The following is an 18,670-nucleotide window of genomic DNA, read 5'->3' as shown; positions in this document are numbered from 1 at the left end:
GATGTGCATCTCCGGCTGGACCAGCATGCCTTGCGGCGGGATGGGGGCGGGGCCTTCACCGTGAGCGTAGATTGGTCCTTGGTACGACACTGAGACAGGAAGAGACAGGAAGTTAGTTAAAGTGGTAAAGATCTGTCTGCAGAGAAGCTTTAATCCAACAAAATACTGCTGTCTGATCAAGTATTTGCAGTTTTAAGGGTTTGTTCCAATAAAATACTACTTTAAATGTTTATCCCACCCCAAAACACTACTATCTGTCAACATACTTCTAGATTTAAAGGTTCATTCCACTAAAATATGATTTTCTGTCCAAATACTTTAAATTTGAAATGTTTATTTCACCCAAATTACTACGTTCTGTCAACACATCTAGGTTTAAAGAATAATTCCATCAAAATACTACTTTCTGTCTAAATATTTCCAGTTTGAAAGGTTTATTCCATCAAAATACTACTTTCTCTCCAAACACTTGCAATTCCTAACGTTCTTTAGACAGTTTTTATAACGTTAAACACAAAATAGTTGTCTATTATCTGATTTAATCATTAACTGTTGCACCTTCTTCATTAATTTACCACTTGTTTAATGTATGAAATTTTGATTAAAGCCCCAAAAATATTCCATTTCCTGTAATAGAAGAGGAAAAATGAAGAAAATATTCACAATCAAGAAGCTGCAATCACTGAATTTAGATCGTTTTTGTTATTAAACACAAAATAATTGTCAATTAATTTAATAATTGACAACTAACCCTTGAATCTTCTTGATTTATTTATTAGTTTTTGATATAAAAGTGTCAAAAATGTAGTGAAAAATGCCGATTAAAGCACAGAGGAGGAAAGAAACCAGATGTTTACATTTTAGAAGCTGAAAAAATGGTTGACAGTAAATGAAATATTTGACAAATACTGGATTAATCCGCTAAATGCTGCATCTTCCAATTAATCGAGTAGTTGTTTGATGATTAAATAAAAATAAAATGGTGAAAAATCATGTTTTATCCAAAGATCTTCAGTTTAATTTAATGGTTGAAAACTAATCCAAGAATGAAACCTTAAAATGTCCTTATAACTGCATTTATTACATGCTTCTGAGTTGCTTATTAATAAAAAAAATTGTGAGTTTTGTCTACAAAATGTCAGAAAATCGTCTGAAGTTTCCGTCAGAAGTCAAATCAGAGAATCCTGCAGCCACATAATCGACCTAAATGTTAAATCGCTCGTCTAAATTACTGCCGGTTGGTTTGACGAGCAGAGAAAATGTAAAGTGTGATCTCAGTTTGAGGTTTTTACTCCTGCAGAAACATAAATATGATCACTGCACTGATGAATTTCTGTCAGTTTAAAGCCAGAAACTAAAAGGAAAGACCAAAATACTCAAATCTGAGCAGCTGGATGCCACAAATTAAACATTTTTGCTCAGAAAATCAATTAAAAAAGAAAAATCTTTCAGGTCTAATATGACCCTCGAGCTTCTGCGTTCATCAGAAACATTTTTATTTCACTAATTAATCAATTAGTTGTCGAATTTAATATAAATCCACAAATACTTTGAGAATTTATTCATCGGTTTGATGAACTTTCTAATAAAAACTGTAAATTCTATGATATTTTCTGGTTTCTTTCCTGTTCTGTGACGGCAAACTGAAGATCTTTGGACAAAACAAGACATTTTTTAATCACATTTTTTATCATTTTAGACCAAACGGCCCATCGACTCATCCAGAAAAATAACCGTTGGCTGCAGCCTGAACACGGTGATTAACTCTTCAATAAACGACATAGAATAAATGTAGTTTTTAAGTCTTATAATTGCATCACTGTCCACAGGAAGAGTCACAGCCATTCATACATTATTAGGAACTTTCATCTATATTATAAATCATCTATTTTGTGTTTAGAGATTTAAATGATGATGATAAAAGGCTGAAGGTGAGTCTGCAGCGCTGATTTACCCTTTAAAGAAAAGAAACAACTGAAAAGTAGAAGGAAAAAACATCCAAAAATAACCAATACCTGCCGTGACGGAGACTCGTGGAAGCACCTGGTCGGATTCAAACATCCTCAAACTGCTCGGAAATTCAGTTTCTTCTTAAAACGATGAAAATGACACGTTAACCGTTAACATAGCTGGAAACCAACAGAAGAGTTCACCGTGAAAAAAGGAAAATATTTTAACTGGACTTTAACAGCACCGACGGCTCTAAAGGGTTTGAACTCGACAGTCTGGTTCAGAGACACGTCGGCGGGATTCGAACTGGCCACAGTCCGACTGCTACAGGGCTGGAAACGAAAAGGGAACCGAATAGAAAATAAAGTCTTAATCCACCAGTGATGCTGTGGGTCACCTGCAGAGTCCGTTCACCTGTCTGTCCATTAGTCCCGCCCTCCCTCGCCGGCGTTGGTTGCCGGTGGCGACTACGACTCCTCACCGACCCTCCCACCCCGCTCCTGCCAACACAAAAAGGAAAACGTGCTTTAATTTTGAAGGTCGGATTCAACTTGATTGCAGTAAAACCGCAGTATGAGTATTCACAATAATATACCAGATAAAAAGAATGAACAAAGAATGAACTGTACAGAATGCAATCACACCTGCAATCATCCCTGCAATCCCTCCAAGAACTGTTCAGTTTTTCTAAGATTTTCTTTGAGATTGTTAAGTTTTGTCTTGTCTTACTTTCCAAGATAAACTGAATGAACAAAGCGATACATGTGTTAAACTGCACGACCTACAATCACACCTACAATTTTACCTGCAATCACACCTAAAATCATATCTACAATCACACCTGCAATCACACCTAAAATCCTATCCACAATCACACCTAAAATCACACCTGCAATTTTACCTGCAGTCACACCTACAATTTTACCTGCAATCACACCTACAATTTTACCTGCAATCACACCTGCAATCCCTCCAAGAATTGCCCAGTTTTTCTAGTTTTTCTCTAATTTTCTTTGGGGTCGTTGATGTTTTGTCTTACCACTCACTTTCCAGGATGAATTAAATGAACAAAGAATGAACTGTCTTTAGCGTTATCAAACATATTTTTTAAAATATATGATGATGCAAGGAAAGTAGAAAACAAATGAGCTTTGAATTCTCTGTGAATACAGCTGAATTTACCTCATGTTTCATTTCGAGGCATTTTAGACAAAAAGAGCGGGAGAGAAGCTAATGGAGGCAAAATGTCTCACCTGTAGTTCCTGGATCAGAGTGAGGCTGAGACAGGTGAGGGAGGGCTGAGGGGCGGAGTCACTCTGAGGCGAAGGGCACTTCAGGAGGGGGGGGCTTCACGGTGACGGGCTGAGACGTTCGGCGAGGCGGCGAAGGCTTGGGCTGAGCCTGCTGCTGCATCGTGTCGTAGTAGGTCACACCTCCATAGGTCACCTGGGACTGGCCCTGCAACACAGAGAGGGTCAAACACACACCTGGGAACACCTGACACCACCTGAGGAACACCTGAGGAACACCAGAGAATGCTAAAGAACACCTGGGAACACCTAAAAACACCTGAAATTCAATTTTTTTTATGTAGCGCCAGTTCCCAGCATGTCATCTCTTAAGACCTTACGAATACTGAACAGACAACCCAACAATCCAAAGCTCCTTTTGGATTTCCTATGATCTCGGGAGCTGAAAAATACTCGAGAACACCCGAAGAGTACCTGAAAACAACTTAAAACACCTGAGGTCACTTGAAAAACACCTCAGAAACCGTTGAAAAATATCTGAGAACATCTGAAACCACCTGAAAAACATCTGAAAATAGCTTAGAACACCTAGAAACAACTCAGTACAAATTAGGAACACCTAGAAACATCTGAAAATACCCGAGAATACCTGACAACACCTTGGAACAGTCATAGTTGTTGCCTTGTGATACTACTTTATCTTCAGCGTACCTGTGGGTTTGGGTACATGGTGGGGTATGGGAAGGTCATGACGCCTGGCGGAGGGTAGAAAGGCGGCGGCAGCAGCTGCTGTGGTTGCCCCGGCGACAGAGATACAGGTGGGCCTCCGTAGAGGGCGGGGTTAGCGATGGGGCCACCTGATTGGTGGGGATGGAGACCTGGACAGAGGTGAGCAAAATTAATCTGGAAACATTCACAAATAAAAATTAAAATCAGAGAAGAAACTAACATGCACCAACCGGGGTGGGGGATGTGCATCTCCGGCTGGACCAGCATGCCTTGCGGCGGGATGGGGGCGGGGCCTTCACCGTGAGCGTAGATTGGTCCTTGGTACGACACTGAGACAGGAAGAGACAGGAAGTTAGTTAAAGTGGTAAATATCTGTCTGCAGAGAAGCTTTAATCCAACAAAATACTGCTGTCTGATCAAGTATTTGCAGTTTTAAGGGTTTGTTCCAATAAAATACTACTTTAAATGTTTATCCCACCCCAAAGCACTACTATCTGTCAACATACTTCTAGATTTAAAGGTTCATTCCACTAAAATATGATTTTTTGTCCAAATACTTTAAATTTGAAATGTTTATTCCACCCAAATTACTACGTTCTGTCAACACACATCTAGGTTTAAAGAATTATTCCACTAAAATACTACTTTGTGTCCAAATATTTCCAACTTTAAATGTTTATTAGACCCAAAATACTACTTTCTGTCCAAATACTTTTAGTTTTGAAAGCTTAATCCCACAAAATACTACTTTCTATCGAAGTATTTACAGTTTTAAAGGTTTAATCCAACATAACACTATTTTCTATGGATCAAATTACTACTTTCTGTCAGGTATTTACAGTTTTCAAGGTTTATTCCAACCAAATACTACTTACTGTACAAGTACTTGTAGTTTTAAAGGTTTATTTCATCAAAATACGTCTGTCACAATTTTAATTAAACACCCAAAATGCTACTTTCTAAACAGTACATACAATTTAAGGTACACTCCACCCAAAATACTACCCTCCATCCAAATATTTGTAGTTTATTCCTTTAAATTACTACTTTCTGTCCAAATACTTATAATTTTTGAAAGATTATTTCCACCAAAATAGTAATTTCTGTCTAATTTCTAAAGGTTTGTTTCACCCAAAATACTACTGACTGTCCGAATACTTGTTCAATGTTCAATCCACTAAAATACTACTTTTTTGTCAACGTATTTCTATTTTCAAAGGTTTATTCCACCCAAATAGTACTTCCCAATGAATGAGCTATGGTTATAAAGGTTTATTTGTGTAAAAACTGTACATAGTTCAGTACATAGTAGGACTTTTGTAGATGTATATGAATGAATGAAAACATTTTGCATGAACTTTGCCTCATTAGAACGACTTCACACTGACTTGATGAATGTGAACACCATCTGAGGATGTGTACCAGCGATTATATTTTGATTTATTGCTGCAAAAACTGTTGGTTTGTGAAAGAAGCTGCGTTTTCCTCTTGCTATTTTTCTACCGGGTATAAAAAATGCATTTTTCTCAATCCGACATCCACGTCAACGTGTTCAGACTTTTCTAAGTATCCGGACAGACAGGAGTCATTTAATTAGTTAATTCTGCTCATAAAATGGCTTCACTTTGAGGCCAAAATGTATTTTCTGCCTCCATTAGAGGAGGATCCAGCAGAGGAAAGTCAAATATGTAAAACCAAAGACATTTATGTAACACAGCACTAGCGGGAATCTACTGACCTCCACTGGTCAACTGGAGGAAACACTGAAGGAGTCTGAAACACGTTTCTTCAACTTTATTCCATCAAAATACTACTTCCTGTCAACATACTTCTAGATCTGAAGGTTCATTCCATCAAAATACTACTTTCTGTTCAAATATTTCCAATTTAAAATGTGTATCCCACCCAAAATACCACTTTGTCAACATAATTTTAGTTTTAAAGGTTTATTCCATCAAAATACTACTTTCTGTCAACGTACTTCTAGTTCTAAAAGCTTTACTTTACTGCAAACGTAAGGTGAGTTTGAAGCTGGTTCTTGCCACTGTAAACATCTGTAGATGCACTTTAACGCTGATTTTCCATTTACAACCTCGTCGTCGTTTTAATTCATGTTTATGTTTTGTGCCTGAGCATCAGATTGGTTGTTTGTGTTCAAATACTTGGTGAATGAATCTGATGTAGTGTCCATGTTCTGGTCTTACTGGGCTCGTAGTAGTGTCCCTCCATCACTCCCAGGTGGATGGGCGGCGCCGGTTCTGGAACGGCTCTCTGGCGCTGGGATGAGTATCGTTTGGCCCGGTTGGACCCGACGCCCATCTCGTCCATACTGGAGAACTGAGGCGGGCCGCCGGGGAGGTGCAGGGCGTTGGGAATGCCTGGATGGAGACAGAAGTCAGTTACTCTGCAGACAAGTTTTACTGCTTTTTATTATTATTACTGAGTTTTACTGAGCTTTATTGTTTTATTGTCTTTTAATGAGCTTTACTGCGTTATACTGCATTTTTCCTGAGTTTTAATGAGCTTTATTGAGTTTTACTGCATTTTTACGACCTTTATTGCATTATACTGTTTTACAAAGCATTACTTAGTGTTACTGCATTTTATTGAGTTTTACTAAGAATTAGTGTGTTTTACTGAATTTTACTAGGTTTTACTGAGCTTTATTGAGTTTTTGTCCCAAACAGCTGCAGTTCTGGACTCAAAGTTGGTGTTTCCTCAGAGACGCTTGAATGTTTGAATTCATCATGAATTAAATTCAGGCAGAAAAACCCCAACCCTCAGAAACTCCTACAGCTCATTTCCATGAGGCTGTTTTTAGACACTGTCAATAAACCATTTCTGCACTTTTTAAAAATTTTATATTTTTTATTTTTTTTGCACACTGTATTCTTACAATGCAGATTTTTTAAAAACATTTTTTGACACTGCATATTTACAATACGTTTATTTTATTTATATATATATATATATATATATATATATATATATATATATATATATATATATATATATATATATATATATATATATTTAAATGTGCAAAATTAATTGCACACTATTGCACATTGTGATTTTTTCAGCATTTTTGTTCATCGTATTTTGCCATTCCTGTATGTTTGTAACATTTTGTACACCGCATTTTTCCTTTTAATTTATTGTTTTATATTTTTTTTTACACTTTATTTTCTCATTATGTATTTTTTGCATGGTTGTTTTGTACATTTTTGCAGCCGTAATTCTAAAACTCCAGTTCGGCTTTTCTTGTGAGATGATCTTAACATTTGTAAGCAAACTGCAAGTAACGACAGAAAAAAACATGTTTAAAAAATAAGAAAGCTTTGTGTGGCAGACAAGGTGCAACAACAAAACAAAAAGAATATTGAAACAACACAAGTAACAGCAAAACACTTAAAAATAATTCAATTGTTGATTTAAATACAGTAAATTAGTATATTTTGATGGACACATTGTAAAAATACAAATAATTATTTGCAAAAATACAGATTTTTGTTGTGGACATTATTTTCAGATTTAGCCCATACTTTCAGAGTGAACATGAAAATTAAGACATTTTTATTTGGGTAATTTTATTAGATATTGTCGGTAGCTTAACAACAGAGACCAAAGTAACAAACATTTACTATTTTTTAGCCCTGGAAGCTGTAAAATGACAGTAAATACTAATAAAATGTTCATGTTTTACAGTTTATTTTTTCCTGTAAAATGTCAGAAAATATTTGTAAAGTTTAATTCAGATTTCTGTTGTACATTCTGAATGGTGGACAAAATACCACCAGCTGATAACTAATCGATTGATTATTAATTAATCAGTAAACTTGCAGAGACTCACCTCTCATCTCTGAGCGGATGTAGGACGTCGGGCTCTGGCTCCAGCTCTGTCGGGTCAGACTGAGGCGGGTCAGGTCCTGGTCCAGCTCGGTCAGTCCTCCCTGGCCCGGCCCGTCTCCTCCCGTCCAGCCCTTCCCCCCTGCGCTGCCGGGGGACGAGGCTCCACCTCCGGCCCCCGACTCCTCCACGGACGTCTGTTTGCTGCCCAGGTCCGCGGGCCGGGACCGAGTCCTGCGGGCCGCCGAGTACGACTTCCGCTCCACCGGCCGCTCGGCGGGAGGAGAAGCCTCCCGATTGGTCGGTGTAGCTGATGACTGGGGGGAGGGGTCGGAGGAGGATGCCGCCGAACCGGACCGGTCGGCGCCTCGCTGATCCTGCTGCTGACGTCTGGGTGAAGCCGTCTGGTATCCGGGTTGAGGGGACGCCGCTGTCGTCACAGCTGCCGGGCTGAGGTCCGGTTCAGCGGTGCTGCTGACCGTAATGTCCTCGACGACCACAGACGGACCTCCTCTCGACCCACCACCTCGCCCTCCCCGACCCGCCCGCTCTCCTGCTGTCTCCGACTGGGCTTTGGGTCGGTCTCGGTGCATCTGGGGCGGCTCGGTGCTCCGGTACTGGTTCTGAGGCTGGAGGTGCAGCTGGTTCTGGTGCTGGTTCTGGTGGGTCGGCCTGCTGCGGGAGGGCGGCGGCCTGGAGGGGTTGGAGTTACGCTGAGCCGACAGCAGGGAGGAAGACGGGGGGTGGATGTTTGAAGGTGGAGCAGCTCCTCCTCGGGTCGGACCTCCTGGTCCAGCCTGCCAGGACCGGACTGGTCGGTCTCCGTCCCTCCATCGCTTGTCTCTACTGGGAGACAAACTCTGTCTGCAGGAGACACGACAGGAAGTTAAAGTTCTGCAGAACCACAAACCATCAGCTGGACAGAATCTGAAGGACTAAAACTGACATAAAAATATTACAATTTAACATTATTCAACAATTCTGAGACTCTGGAGGATTTGAACGACACAATGATGACGGTTGTCTTTAGCTAATTATGTGTTTATTCTACAGTAAAACTTTGCTCAATGCAGAGATGATGAGCCTCCATTAAACTCTGTATTTCCACCAGCAGACTGATAAACATGATAAATAAATATTGAGGATGACCTGGGTCGGCGCTGTCTGAACGCTCGATCTCCTGGAGCGCCGCCGCCGTTCCTGATGTCGTATCCGTAGATGGCGATCAGCTCCTCGCGGCTCTTCGGAGCCTGCTCCTCCTCCCTGAACTTGTCGTGCTCCCAGCGGCCTTCATCCTTCCACAACTTCCTGTTTCTGCCTTTAGGTCTGAGCGGAAATAAGATGTAGGTTAAGATGAAAACCTCTAACTTTAAGTCAGTAAAAATGATACAGGAGATCAAAAACAGACAAAATGAGACACAACTGTCTTAAAGAGACAAAAAACAACAAAAATAAGATACAAATGTGAAACACAAGACACAAAACTAAACAAACCAGACAAAAAACAAAGAAGATGCAAAACAAACAAGACACAAAACAATACAGAACTGTCGGAAAAACCAAAATGACGTAATAAAAGTGGCACAAACGAGGCCAAAAAACAACCAGAGACATAACTGTGATGAATAGACACAAAATGACTTAAATGAGAATAAAATCAATGAGAAAATAGACCCAAAATGAGCACAAAGACAGAAAACTGTCCCAAACACACAAAAAATAACCAAATCTGGGAACTAAAACACAAAAATAAACTGTCTCAGAGTTTTTAAAGGCTGTAAATATGTAAATAGTTAAATATCTGTAGTATGTGGACAAAAAAACAACACAAACCAAGACACTAAATGACAACGAGACACAGAAACAACCTCAGAGACAAAACTGTCCTAAAAAGACACAAAACAACACAAACGAGAATAAAAACGACCAAATAACTACAAACAACGACCACAAACACAGAAAACTGTCCCAATCACGCAAAAAAAATCCGAAAACTGGACACTAAAATACAAAAATAAACTGTCTCAGAGTTTGTTGAGGCTGTAAACAGTTAAATATCTGTAGTATGTGGAGAAAAAGCAACACAAACCAAGACACAAAATGAGAATGAGACACAGAAACAACCTCAAAGAGACACAACCACCCTAAAAAGACAGGAAACGACAAAAATGAGACACAAAACAATGTAAATGAGAATAAAAACAACCAAAAAACTACAAAAAACGACTACGAAGACAGAAAACGCACAAGAAGTGACATAAATCTGGAGACTTTCTGAGTTTGTTCAGTAACTTGACTCCAGGTGAAACTAATTCTGTGGTTTTCTAGAAGGTTTTAAAGAATAAATTCAGTGATATTTGGTATTTAACAGACAGAGATCTTGCTGTTTGAACATTAAAACGTTGTCGTCGGTACCTCTCCTCCTCCTGAGCGTGGCCTCGGACGTCGTGCTCGAAGAACAGACCTTTCCTGGGGATGTACGCCGGGTTCTTCCGGTCCTCGTCATCGTCCAGCTGCTGACCCGGTTTCCCTCCGGCCTTCGTCTCTGGATCGTCTGTGGACTCCTGATCAGTCACAGAAAACACAACAATCGACTCTCTGAAGATCAATTCAACATTTTTTATCAACAGCAGCCAAAACACATTCATCATTCAACATACAGCATCAATTTCAATCATTACATGGGCTAAATGTGGATGAAGCAGCAGAAAACTGTTTGTTTTTGGTTGTTTTATGTGTCTTTGGGACCGTTTTGTCTGTTTATTGGTTGTTTTGTGTCTCATTTTTGTTGTTGTTTCGTGTCTTTTCAGGACAGTTATGTCTCTAGTTGGTTGTTTTTGGCCTCACTTGTGTCACTTTTATCTTTTAATGTCCTGTTTTGGTCCTTTTGTTTTCTCCTTTGGGTTCTTGTGGTTGTTTTGTATTTGTCGTTTTCTGCCTCTTTGATGTTGTTGCATGTCTTTTTGACACACCTGTGTCCTTTGTGGCTGTTTTTTCTTCTCTTTGTCATTTTGTGTCTTCTTTGTTTTGTGTTGTTTTTGTAATTTGACTCTCTTTTGCTTGTGTTTGTTGTTTTCTTGTTGCCGTTTTGTGTCTTTTTCATTCTGAATCAGCGACATGATGAGAAATAACAGGGAACATTTCTGCTTTTATCTTTAACAGTTCCTGAGATATTGTTGTTCAAACAGACTCAAATTTATAGTGAGAAACAATCTGGTGAAAGTGAGTCAACAGGCAGTAAGTAATTGATATATGAAGCTAAAATTTTAATATATGATATAAAAAAATTCAGGCAAATCAGAAGAGATCAAGCAGAAACTCTGTTGGATCAGTGGTCACCAAGGTTATTTTTGTCAGATTGTTTTTTAAAACTCATTTGTGGCTTTAAGGAATGTCTTTAAAAATGGCATAAAAACATCACAAATTAATATTGCTTTCCGAAACAAACACATCAAGCTGAGAAATAAGAAACAACAAGGAAAATTCAGGTTTTTAATCTTATATAAAATAAAATTTAAAAATATAAATATTTCCTGAGTTATTGTTGTTCAAACAGACTTGAATTTCAAAGTGAGAAAAAAATCTGCTGAAAGTGAATCGACGGGCAAATCTTTGAAAATGTTTATCTTGAAAAGTAAGAAATCAAGATAAAATTTTAACGATCCCAAAGAAAGTTCTAGAAAAACTGGGCAATTCTTGGAGGAATGATTGCAGCTTGTACATTTTGACTCATCTACAGGAGGAAGCTGGTATCAAAACCTGTGACTTTACAATAAAAAAAAAAAAATTAAATTTTACATAATAAGAGTAAAAATTTCAGGTTTTTGTCTTTCACAGTTAATCAGATATTGTTGTTCAAACAGCCTCAAATTTCAATGTGAGAAAAAACCTGGCGCAAGTGTCAGAAAATATTTAATATTTGAAGCAAAACTTCACAAGTATCTTCATAAGTATCCATTTTGTGCTATAAAAACATCTGGTGGACCAGGTGAGGTCTTACCTGTCCGTCTCCACTCTGCCTCTCTCCTGCCAGGTTTTCTTTCTCCTCAGCTTTGTTCTCCTCTTTACTTCGTCCTCCTCCGTCTCCTTCAGCTTCCTCCTCTTCAGCCTCCGCCTCCTCTTCCTCTTCCCCTCCTGGCGTCGGCCCGGTGGTGGCGGCGCTGGTCGGCTTGGGTTCGCTGGCAGCTGCCGGAGCCTCTTCGTCGCTGTACTGCTCTACCTCCTCTTCCTCCTCCGCCCCCTGAGGGAACACAGAGTTTACTTCCTCCTGACGGACACACAATCCAGAGATTAGACCAAGCCAGGACCAACATTTAATCACAACCAATTACAAACAACAATGCTGTTCCTGTCTGTGAAATGGTTTTATGTGTCGATTTATTCTACCGACAACAAACAGCAGCATGAAGCAGTTAACAGACGAGCTGAAGAGTTTTACCTCTGAATGAGATCCGTTTTCCTCCGGATCTGCACTGTCGTAGTCAGAGAGAACAGCTGCACAAAACAGACAAAAATGTCACAAGTTAATTAAAAAGAGATTCTGCATCAATAACTGCAATCAGAGTTTAATCCTCTGCACCCCAAAACTTGCGAGCAAGACTGAAAACGTTGAAAAGTTGCCAAAATTTCACCATTTATCAACCAGAAACTGTAAAAATAGAAAGAATAGTTGGATTTTCAGCTTTTAAATGGACCTTGAACGTATCACGTCTGAGTTCTACCAGAAAAATTCACTAAATCTGAATTGTGATGTATCATTAAACCCACTTTATTCTACATGTCTCGTTTAAATAATGGCCAAAAATAATCAGGTTGCTCCAATCAAAAATTCACAGTAAAAACCAAATGAGACAAAAAATGCCAAAAAATACACAATAACAACACAAAAAAGGCAGAAAACTATAAAAACGAGACACAAAATGATCACAAAGAGACAAAACGGGACACTTCAAGACAAAAATGAGCCACGAGAATACAAATGAGGAGACAAAACTGGGATTGTAGAGCCTCTAAAAATTACATAGTAAAATCTACATGGAAATACTTAAATGTAAATTTCCCTGGTGAGGAATCAATAATCTTATCTATTGTATGTGGAGCCTCCATTTATTTTCCAGTGTTGTTCACATCTGTGGAAACATGTTGGACAAGATGGTTCCAGGTTTCTACATTTTTTATAAAATAAATAATTAACAAACGTTTCTTTTTCTTGACTTCTATTTCACAATTGAGAACAAAACCAACCAAAACAAGTCACAAAATGACACAAGACAAGCAAAAGACAAAACACAAACAAGATGCAACTTGACAAAGACACCCGCAAAAGGAACAAAATGTCTCCCAAAGAGATACAATAACAACACAAAAAAAGCAGAAAACTACAGAAATGAGACACAGAATCACTACAAAGAGACAAAACGGGACACAAAAATGAGCCACAAGAATACAAACAAGGAGACAAAACTGGGATTGCAGAGGCTCTAAAAGTTACATAGTAAAATCTAAATAGTTAAATGTGAATTTCCCTGGTCAGGAATCAATAATTTTATCTATTGTATGTGGAGCCTCCCTTTTTTTACAGTGTTTGTAACATCTGTGGACATGCTGTCTGCAGGTTTTACATTTTATAAAGTAAAAAATCTAAGCAGTATTTCCTTCTTCTGATTTACAGCCAGAAGACATTTCTGAGTTCTCTCTCCTTCTTTGTGTTGTTCTGTTTCCATGGAGCTTCAGATTGAAAAATAACCACCGTGTAGAAAAATGAGACGCCCAGAGAGGAGTTCAGAGGATTAAAATAAAGGTTTCCAGTGCTGCTGTGTCTTAAAGCTGGATAGGAAATAAAATAAACTGCTTTCATGTGACTGTTCTGTACATGTTGATGATTTCTCACCTTCTCCGACGCCATCTTCACTCTCCTGCAACAACAGAAACACGACATCAGCACAGCAATCTAAAACACCCCAAGCATGTTTCTAAATAGAATTCATTCAGGCTGCAAATCACTGATCTGCCTGTGAAGGCCAAACTAACTACGGTACTTTCATTATTTTCTGGAGGAATCGATCAGCTGTTTGGTCTCTAAAATGATAGAAAATGGGGAAAAAATGTGGATCAGTGACTTGCTTTGACCAAAGATCTTCAGTGTACCGTCACAGAGGAAAGAAAGCAGAAAATATTCACACAGAATTTAGATTTCTCAGTTCTTAAAAAATTACTCAAACCAACTAGTCGACTGATTATTTGGTTATAAAAACAGATGAATCATTCTAAAGTAAAACAGGTCAAACATCTCCCAGCTTTTTTCTTGTCTGATGTGACTTTAAATTCTGCGTTTTTTAGTTTTCAGACTGTTGGTAGATGCTGTGAGACTACAGTAAACAATGTCTGAAATTATTAACCACTACTGGAAATAATCTTTAACTGCACCGAGTGAGCTTCAACAGTGAAAACAACCCAGAACTCTACAACTGAAAGGATCAGGTGATTATTCAATTAACTGAATATTAATCTGCAGCCACTTTTAGGATTCGTCTGCCTCAGACAATATTAGGTCTGCCGAACAACAAAACAGACATCAAATAACCCTGAAAAAGCATGTTACCTTTTTAAAAATGCCAAAATAACACCACTTATCAGCCAGAAATTACAGTCTCTAAACAGATTCTGTGAAAAACTACAATTTCTGTGCTCCTTTGTGCAGCCATGAAGCCAGCAGTGACTCAGCTGGAAGCAACAACAACGTGGCAAAAATTCTGGGCCTCTCACCTGAACTGCAGGCTGTGTTTTGAAACGTTTTATAATTTCTGTGTCCTACTGACAGAAGACATTTCTGAGTTCTCTCTCCATTATGTAGTTCTGTTTCCACAGAGATGCAGGACTTTAGATTGAAAAATGAAACAGAAACTACACAGTTCAGACATTTAGCCTTACAGTTATCACGATAAACAGTTTAAAGTGATTACACCCAAATCAAACCTATTATCCCCTGGTATTAATCAGCTATAAGTCATTAAAATGTTCAAATGTCAATATAAACAAAGGTTTAAAACGTGGTCCTGCATGTTTATGATGATAATCAGTAACTGCAGTCTTGTTTTGTTTAATATTCTGGTTCATATCCGGAAACTAGACTGTAATTAGCATCATTTACAGAGAGTTTAATATCTAAATTAAATAAATTCTCTCTCCTTCAGTTATCTTTGGGTTGTAATCTTTGAATTTAACCCTCATTAAGTCGTTCTGGTGTTTTTATTAAAGTCTGTGTCTGAGCTGGAGTCACTTTCTGGCTCCACACCGGTCTGATGTCACGTCTGATGCCGGAGAAATCAGCTCCAACTGCCGCCTTTTCGTCTCGGTTCCGCCGCAGAGAGCAGAGCGGCGGTAAAACGAACCACTCTGACCCGTTACATGGTTAATCTCAGACAGCCCGGTACCGTGTTGGTCCAGACAGCTAACCTCCCCGTTAACCGCTAACTTTAACTAGTTTCCTCCGAGCTAACGGCAGCGGAGCACCGACCGGAGAGAATCAAACATGTCCACCGATAAAATAATTCCAGCTAGTTTCCCCTCCGTGAGCCGCAGCGGGTATTCGGTTCCCGGTAAAAGTTTTAACGGCAGCGATATGTGCCACAGCTCCCGGCCGGGAGACGGAGCCCCGAGCTCGGCGAGCTAACGTTAGCTTCGGCTGGCTAGCTACTTACACACTCGGATTCCACGTCGCTCTTCGCCTCGGGCCGTGCGGCCGTGGGCTCCGCCGGGTCCGGCTCTCGGCCCCGGGCTTTGGTGGGCGGGGAGCTCGACCTCCCGCTGTCCGAACCCGAACCGGACTCGTCATCGTCCTCGCTGTCCTGGGACGCGCGCCTCCTCCTTCGCCGCCGGTCCGCCATCTTAGGACTCGAATTGTTGGAACCGGAAGGAGCAGAGGATTGTGGGTAGCCGAGTTCTTCTTCGTGGAGGCGTCAGAGCGGATTCAGGCGGATCAGTGCTGCTTACTGCTACCTCCTGGAAATTATTAGTGTTTGTCTCCAGTACAGTGGAGAGCCGTAATCTCAGTCTTTAAATTTGTTAGGTTAAATCATTCATAATCAAATTTTTTAATTAATACAACAGCAAATATCTGTAAAATAATGCTATTTTTACTGATTGGTCAAATGATTATTTGTAAATATTTGGATTTTTTTTTCTTATTTTTTGACAGTCAACATGTAAATTAACACCTTTTTCGGTGATTTTCTATGATATTATCTGTAAATTAACAAACCAGATGAAACCTGTTCGGTAAACAGTAAGCTTTTTGAAAAAATACAGCTAAAAATAGATTTTTTAAAAATATTTTTTACAGTGTTTAATAAACGGCGAGTCGATCAGTTTAATTTGAGATTGTTCAGAGGGAATTTAGGGAATCCTAATTTTTGTGGCGTTAAAATTCTTAAACATTTCAGTTTCTCCAGTACAGTGGAGGGCCATAATCTCAGTGCTTAAATTTGTTCTGTTAAATCATTCATCATCTCATTTTTCTGGTGGAAATCACTTTGGCTGAGCGGCTGCTGCATTAAATGTATTGAATAAACAAACAAGCAAATAAACAAACAGGGACTTTACTTGCTGTTTGAATAATAGGTTTAATTTCAGTCACTGCTGATAATTATTCATAATTTTTATTGATATATTTGTTAATAAATACCAACAGAAAAGGTTTAAATTAAGTTAAACCATTTTATTTCTAAAGTTGGAGGCAAATCGGGTCGAATCAAGTCCAATGGAGTCACGTCGAGTCTTTATTTTTCATTAAAGCATAAACCCAAATCATCACCAAAACAATAAAGGTTTGACATTTATTTATTATCATTAAAATGATTCTCTGACAGAATTCATTTCAAATTAAACTTTCAATAAATAAAAGCTATAAAAAACACACAGGGAAGCAATGAGACAGCATGTGATCCAGAACAGACAGAAACACCACTTATTAGTTCTATAATTATCCTCAAATGTCAGAAAAAAAGAAACATGTAAAGAATCAAATGAAAATATTGTTTTGTAAAAAGAGAGGGAAGTAATAAAGTAAATATTTTAAATATTTCAATAAAAATGTAATCAATTTAAGAAAAAGCTGCAAAGCATTCCAATAAATATCAGCTGAATATTAGCATTAGTTCTTTATGTTATTACAATAAATAAATAAAGTAACATTTAGAACAAAAAATAATCTGCTGGAAATATTTCAAGTAAAAAGTAGTAAAATAGTGACCATGTAAAACAATTAAAATATTGAAAGAGGGTCCAAATATTTTTAAATGTGTTTAAATACTTCAGAATTTTAAAAAAAACATTTAGAAAAGGCTGTAATGTTTTCAACATTTTGAGAAGACTGCTGTAATATTTCTAAATACAAGTCTAAATAGTTCTCCAAACAAATAGTAATATTTCATTTTGACAGAAAGCTTTCTTAACATTTTGGGAAAAGTTTAATTTTGAAAAGGAGATTTTATTTCAAGTGGAAATATTTCAAGAAAAGGTTGTAAAAATGAACCTTTTAAAAAAAATAAATAGAATTATTTAAAGACAGTTGAAACATTTTAATAAAGCAGTTCTAATATTTCAAGAGAAACATCAAAATGTTTAGAGAAAAATGTTGTAAAATTTTGGAATGAAAATCTGAATATTTTGACAAAAGAAATATTTAAATATTTTCTTGAAATATTTAAAGAAAAAAATCTCTGAAAAAACTGTAAATAAGCTTTTATAATACTTTAAATGTTATTCAAACAAAGAAATAAGGTCAAAATAAATCTATACTTTAAGTCTACTGGAATTCAGTTTCAATGTGATAAATTCAAATGCTTATTTCAATCAGTCAAGATGAGAAATTAAAATTAATTTTCTTGTAGCACAAATTTCTGCTTGTAAAAATATTTGGACAAAAAAGCTGCAACTCTGGGCAAAAAAAAAAAATCAGTTAAAAAATGCAATCAGGTAAAGTATCATTAAGAAAACTATCTCTTTTAACTGATCATCAACACAGACAGCAGCAACATTCAACAGTTAAAGACATAAAACAGGTTCAAGCTGCTTTAAAAACAAAATGCCATAAATATCTCATCATATTAAAAACTTTATTTTCTAAAAATCTAGATTTTGTTTATGAAACTTTTTTATTTTTTTGCAGTAAAAAGTGATTTTTGTTTCAGTTGTTTACTGAGGAACGGTTTGTTTGTGATTCTCAGATAATCTTTGGTGAATAATCAGATCAACATTCAGTCACGTGTTAAGATTGACTCTCTGTTAGCTTAGCTTAGCACAAACACTGGAACCTAATGGAAACTGCTAGCCGGCCTCATCAAAACCACCTGTGAACAAAAATGGGTCGACAGAACGTGATTCTGATGAAATATGACGTTTCTACACAGTGAAAAAAAATGGCCTTAAAAGTGAAAAAATATGTTAAAAAAATGCTGAAAATAACCGCAAATATTTGTAAAATAATGCTGTTAGCTGATTTAAAGACAGTAAAACAACAATTTGTAAAAAAAAAAAAAAAAGATTTATGACGTGAACATTGTTTACAGTTTTGGTCTTTTTCTTACAGTCAACATGTAAATTAACAGTTTTTTCATTGTTTTACTAGATATTATCTGCAATTAAATAAAATACAATTTGTTATAAAATGTTCAAATATATTTTACATTTTTCAGTCATTGTTATACATATTTTTTCTTTGAAGTAACAGCAAATATCTGGATGATAATATTTTGACTGATTTAAATACAGTTAAACTTTAATTTTACAGTCAAAAAGAGCAAATTATTATTTTGTAAAAATATTTAAGTTTTGACCTGTTTCCTGTTTATTTATTTAATCACTTATTTTACAGTTAATTAAACAAAGTAATA

At 37.4% G+C, this 18,670-nt stretch overlaps 1 protein-coding gene across 3 annotated transcripts; it reads right to left on the bottom strand.

Annotated features, from left to right (window-relative positions):
• Positions 1–493: 493 nt before the first annotated feature.
• casc3 (casc3 exon junction complex subunit) lies at positions 494–15,671 on the bottom strand. Of its 3 annotated transcripts, none has more exons than XM_023286556.3 (12): positions 15,479–15,671; positions 13,669–13,693; positions 12,217–12,272; positions 11,779–12,045; positions 10,194–10,342; positions 8,928–9,104; positions 7,783–8,642; positions 6,134–6,307; positions 4,160–4,258; positions 3,912–4,078; positions 3,204–3,408; positions 494–2,450 (listed from the first exon to the last, which is right to left on the bottom strand). In XM_023286556.3, exons 1-11 carry the CDS (start codon positions 15,662–15,664, stop codon positions 3,262–3,264), a joined length of 2,307 nt encoding a protein of 768 aa, XP_023142324.2. In that variant the 5' UTR covers positions 15,665–15,671; the 3' UTR covers positions 494–2,450; positions 3,204–3,261. The 3 variants fall into 3 exon arrangements, with proteins under 3 accessions (XP_023142324.2, XP_054861330.1, XP_023142325.2); XM_055005355.1 differs by having other exon boundaries at positions 3,912–4,057; XM_023286557.3 differs by having other exon boundaries at positions 11,779–12,018.
• Between the last annotated feature and the right edge of the window lie 2,999 nt (positions 15,672–18,670).

This window comes from Amphiprion ocellaris, chromosome 19 (genome assembly GCF_022539595.1).
Source record: "Amphiprion ocellaris isolate individual 3 ecotype Okinawa chromosome 19, ASM2253959v1, whole genome shotgun sequence".
Lineage (NCBI taxonomy): Eukaryota > Metazoa > Chordata > Actinopteri > Pomacentridae > Amphiprion > Amphiprion ocellaris.
This window is presented reverse-complemented; position numbering and strand designations above follow the sequence as displayed.

What these genes read in the sequence shown, in the direction of transcription:
- casc3 (XM_023286556.3), bottom strand. Translation starts at nt 15,664, where the DNA reads ATGGCGGACCGGCGGCGAAGGAGGAGGCGCGCGTCCCAGGACAGCGAG. An exon ending in AAAACGGATCTCATTCAGAG is followed by an intron (nt 12,046 to 12,216) that starts GTAAAACTCTTC and finishes TGTGTCCGTCAG; the next exon opens with GAGGAAGTAAACTCTGTGTT. An exon ending in GGGACACTACTACGAGCCCA is followed by an intron (nt 4,259 to 6,133) that starts GTAAGACCAGAA and finishes TTCCTGTCTCAG; the next exon opens with TGTCGTACCAAGGACCAATC.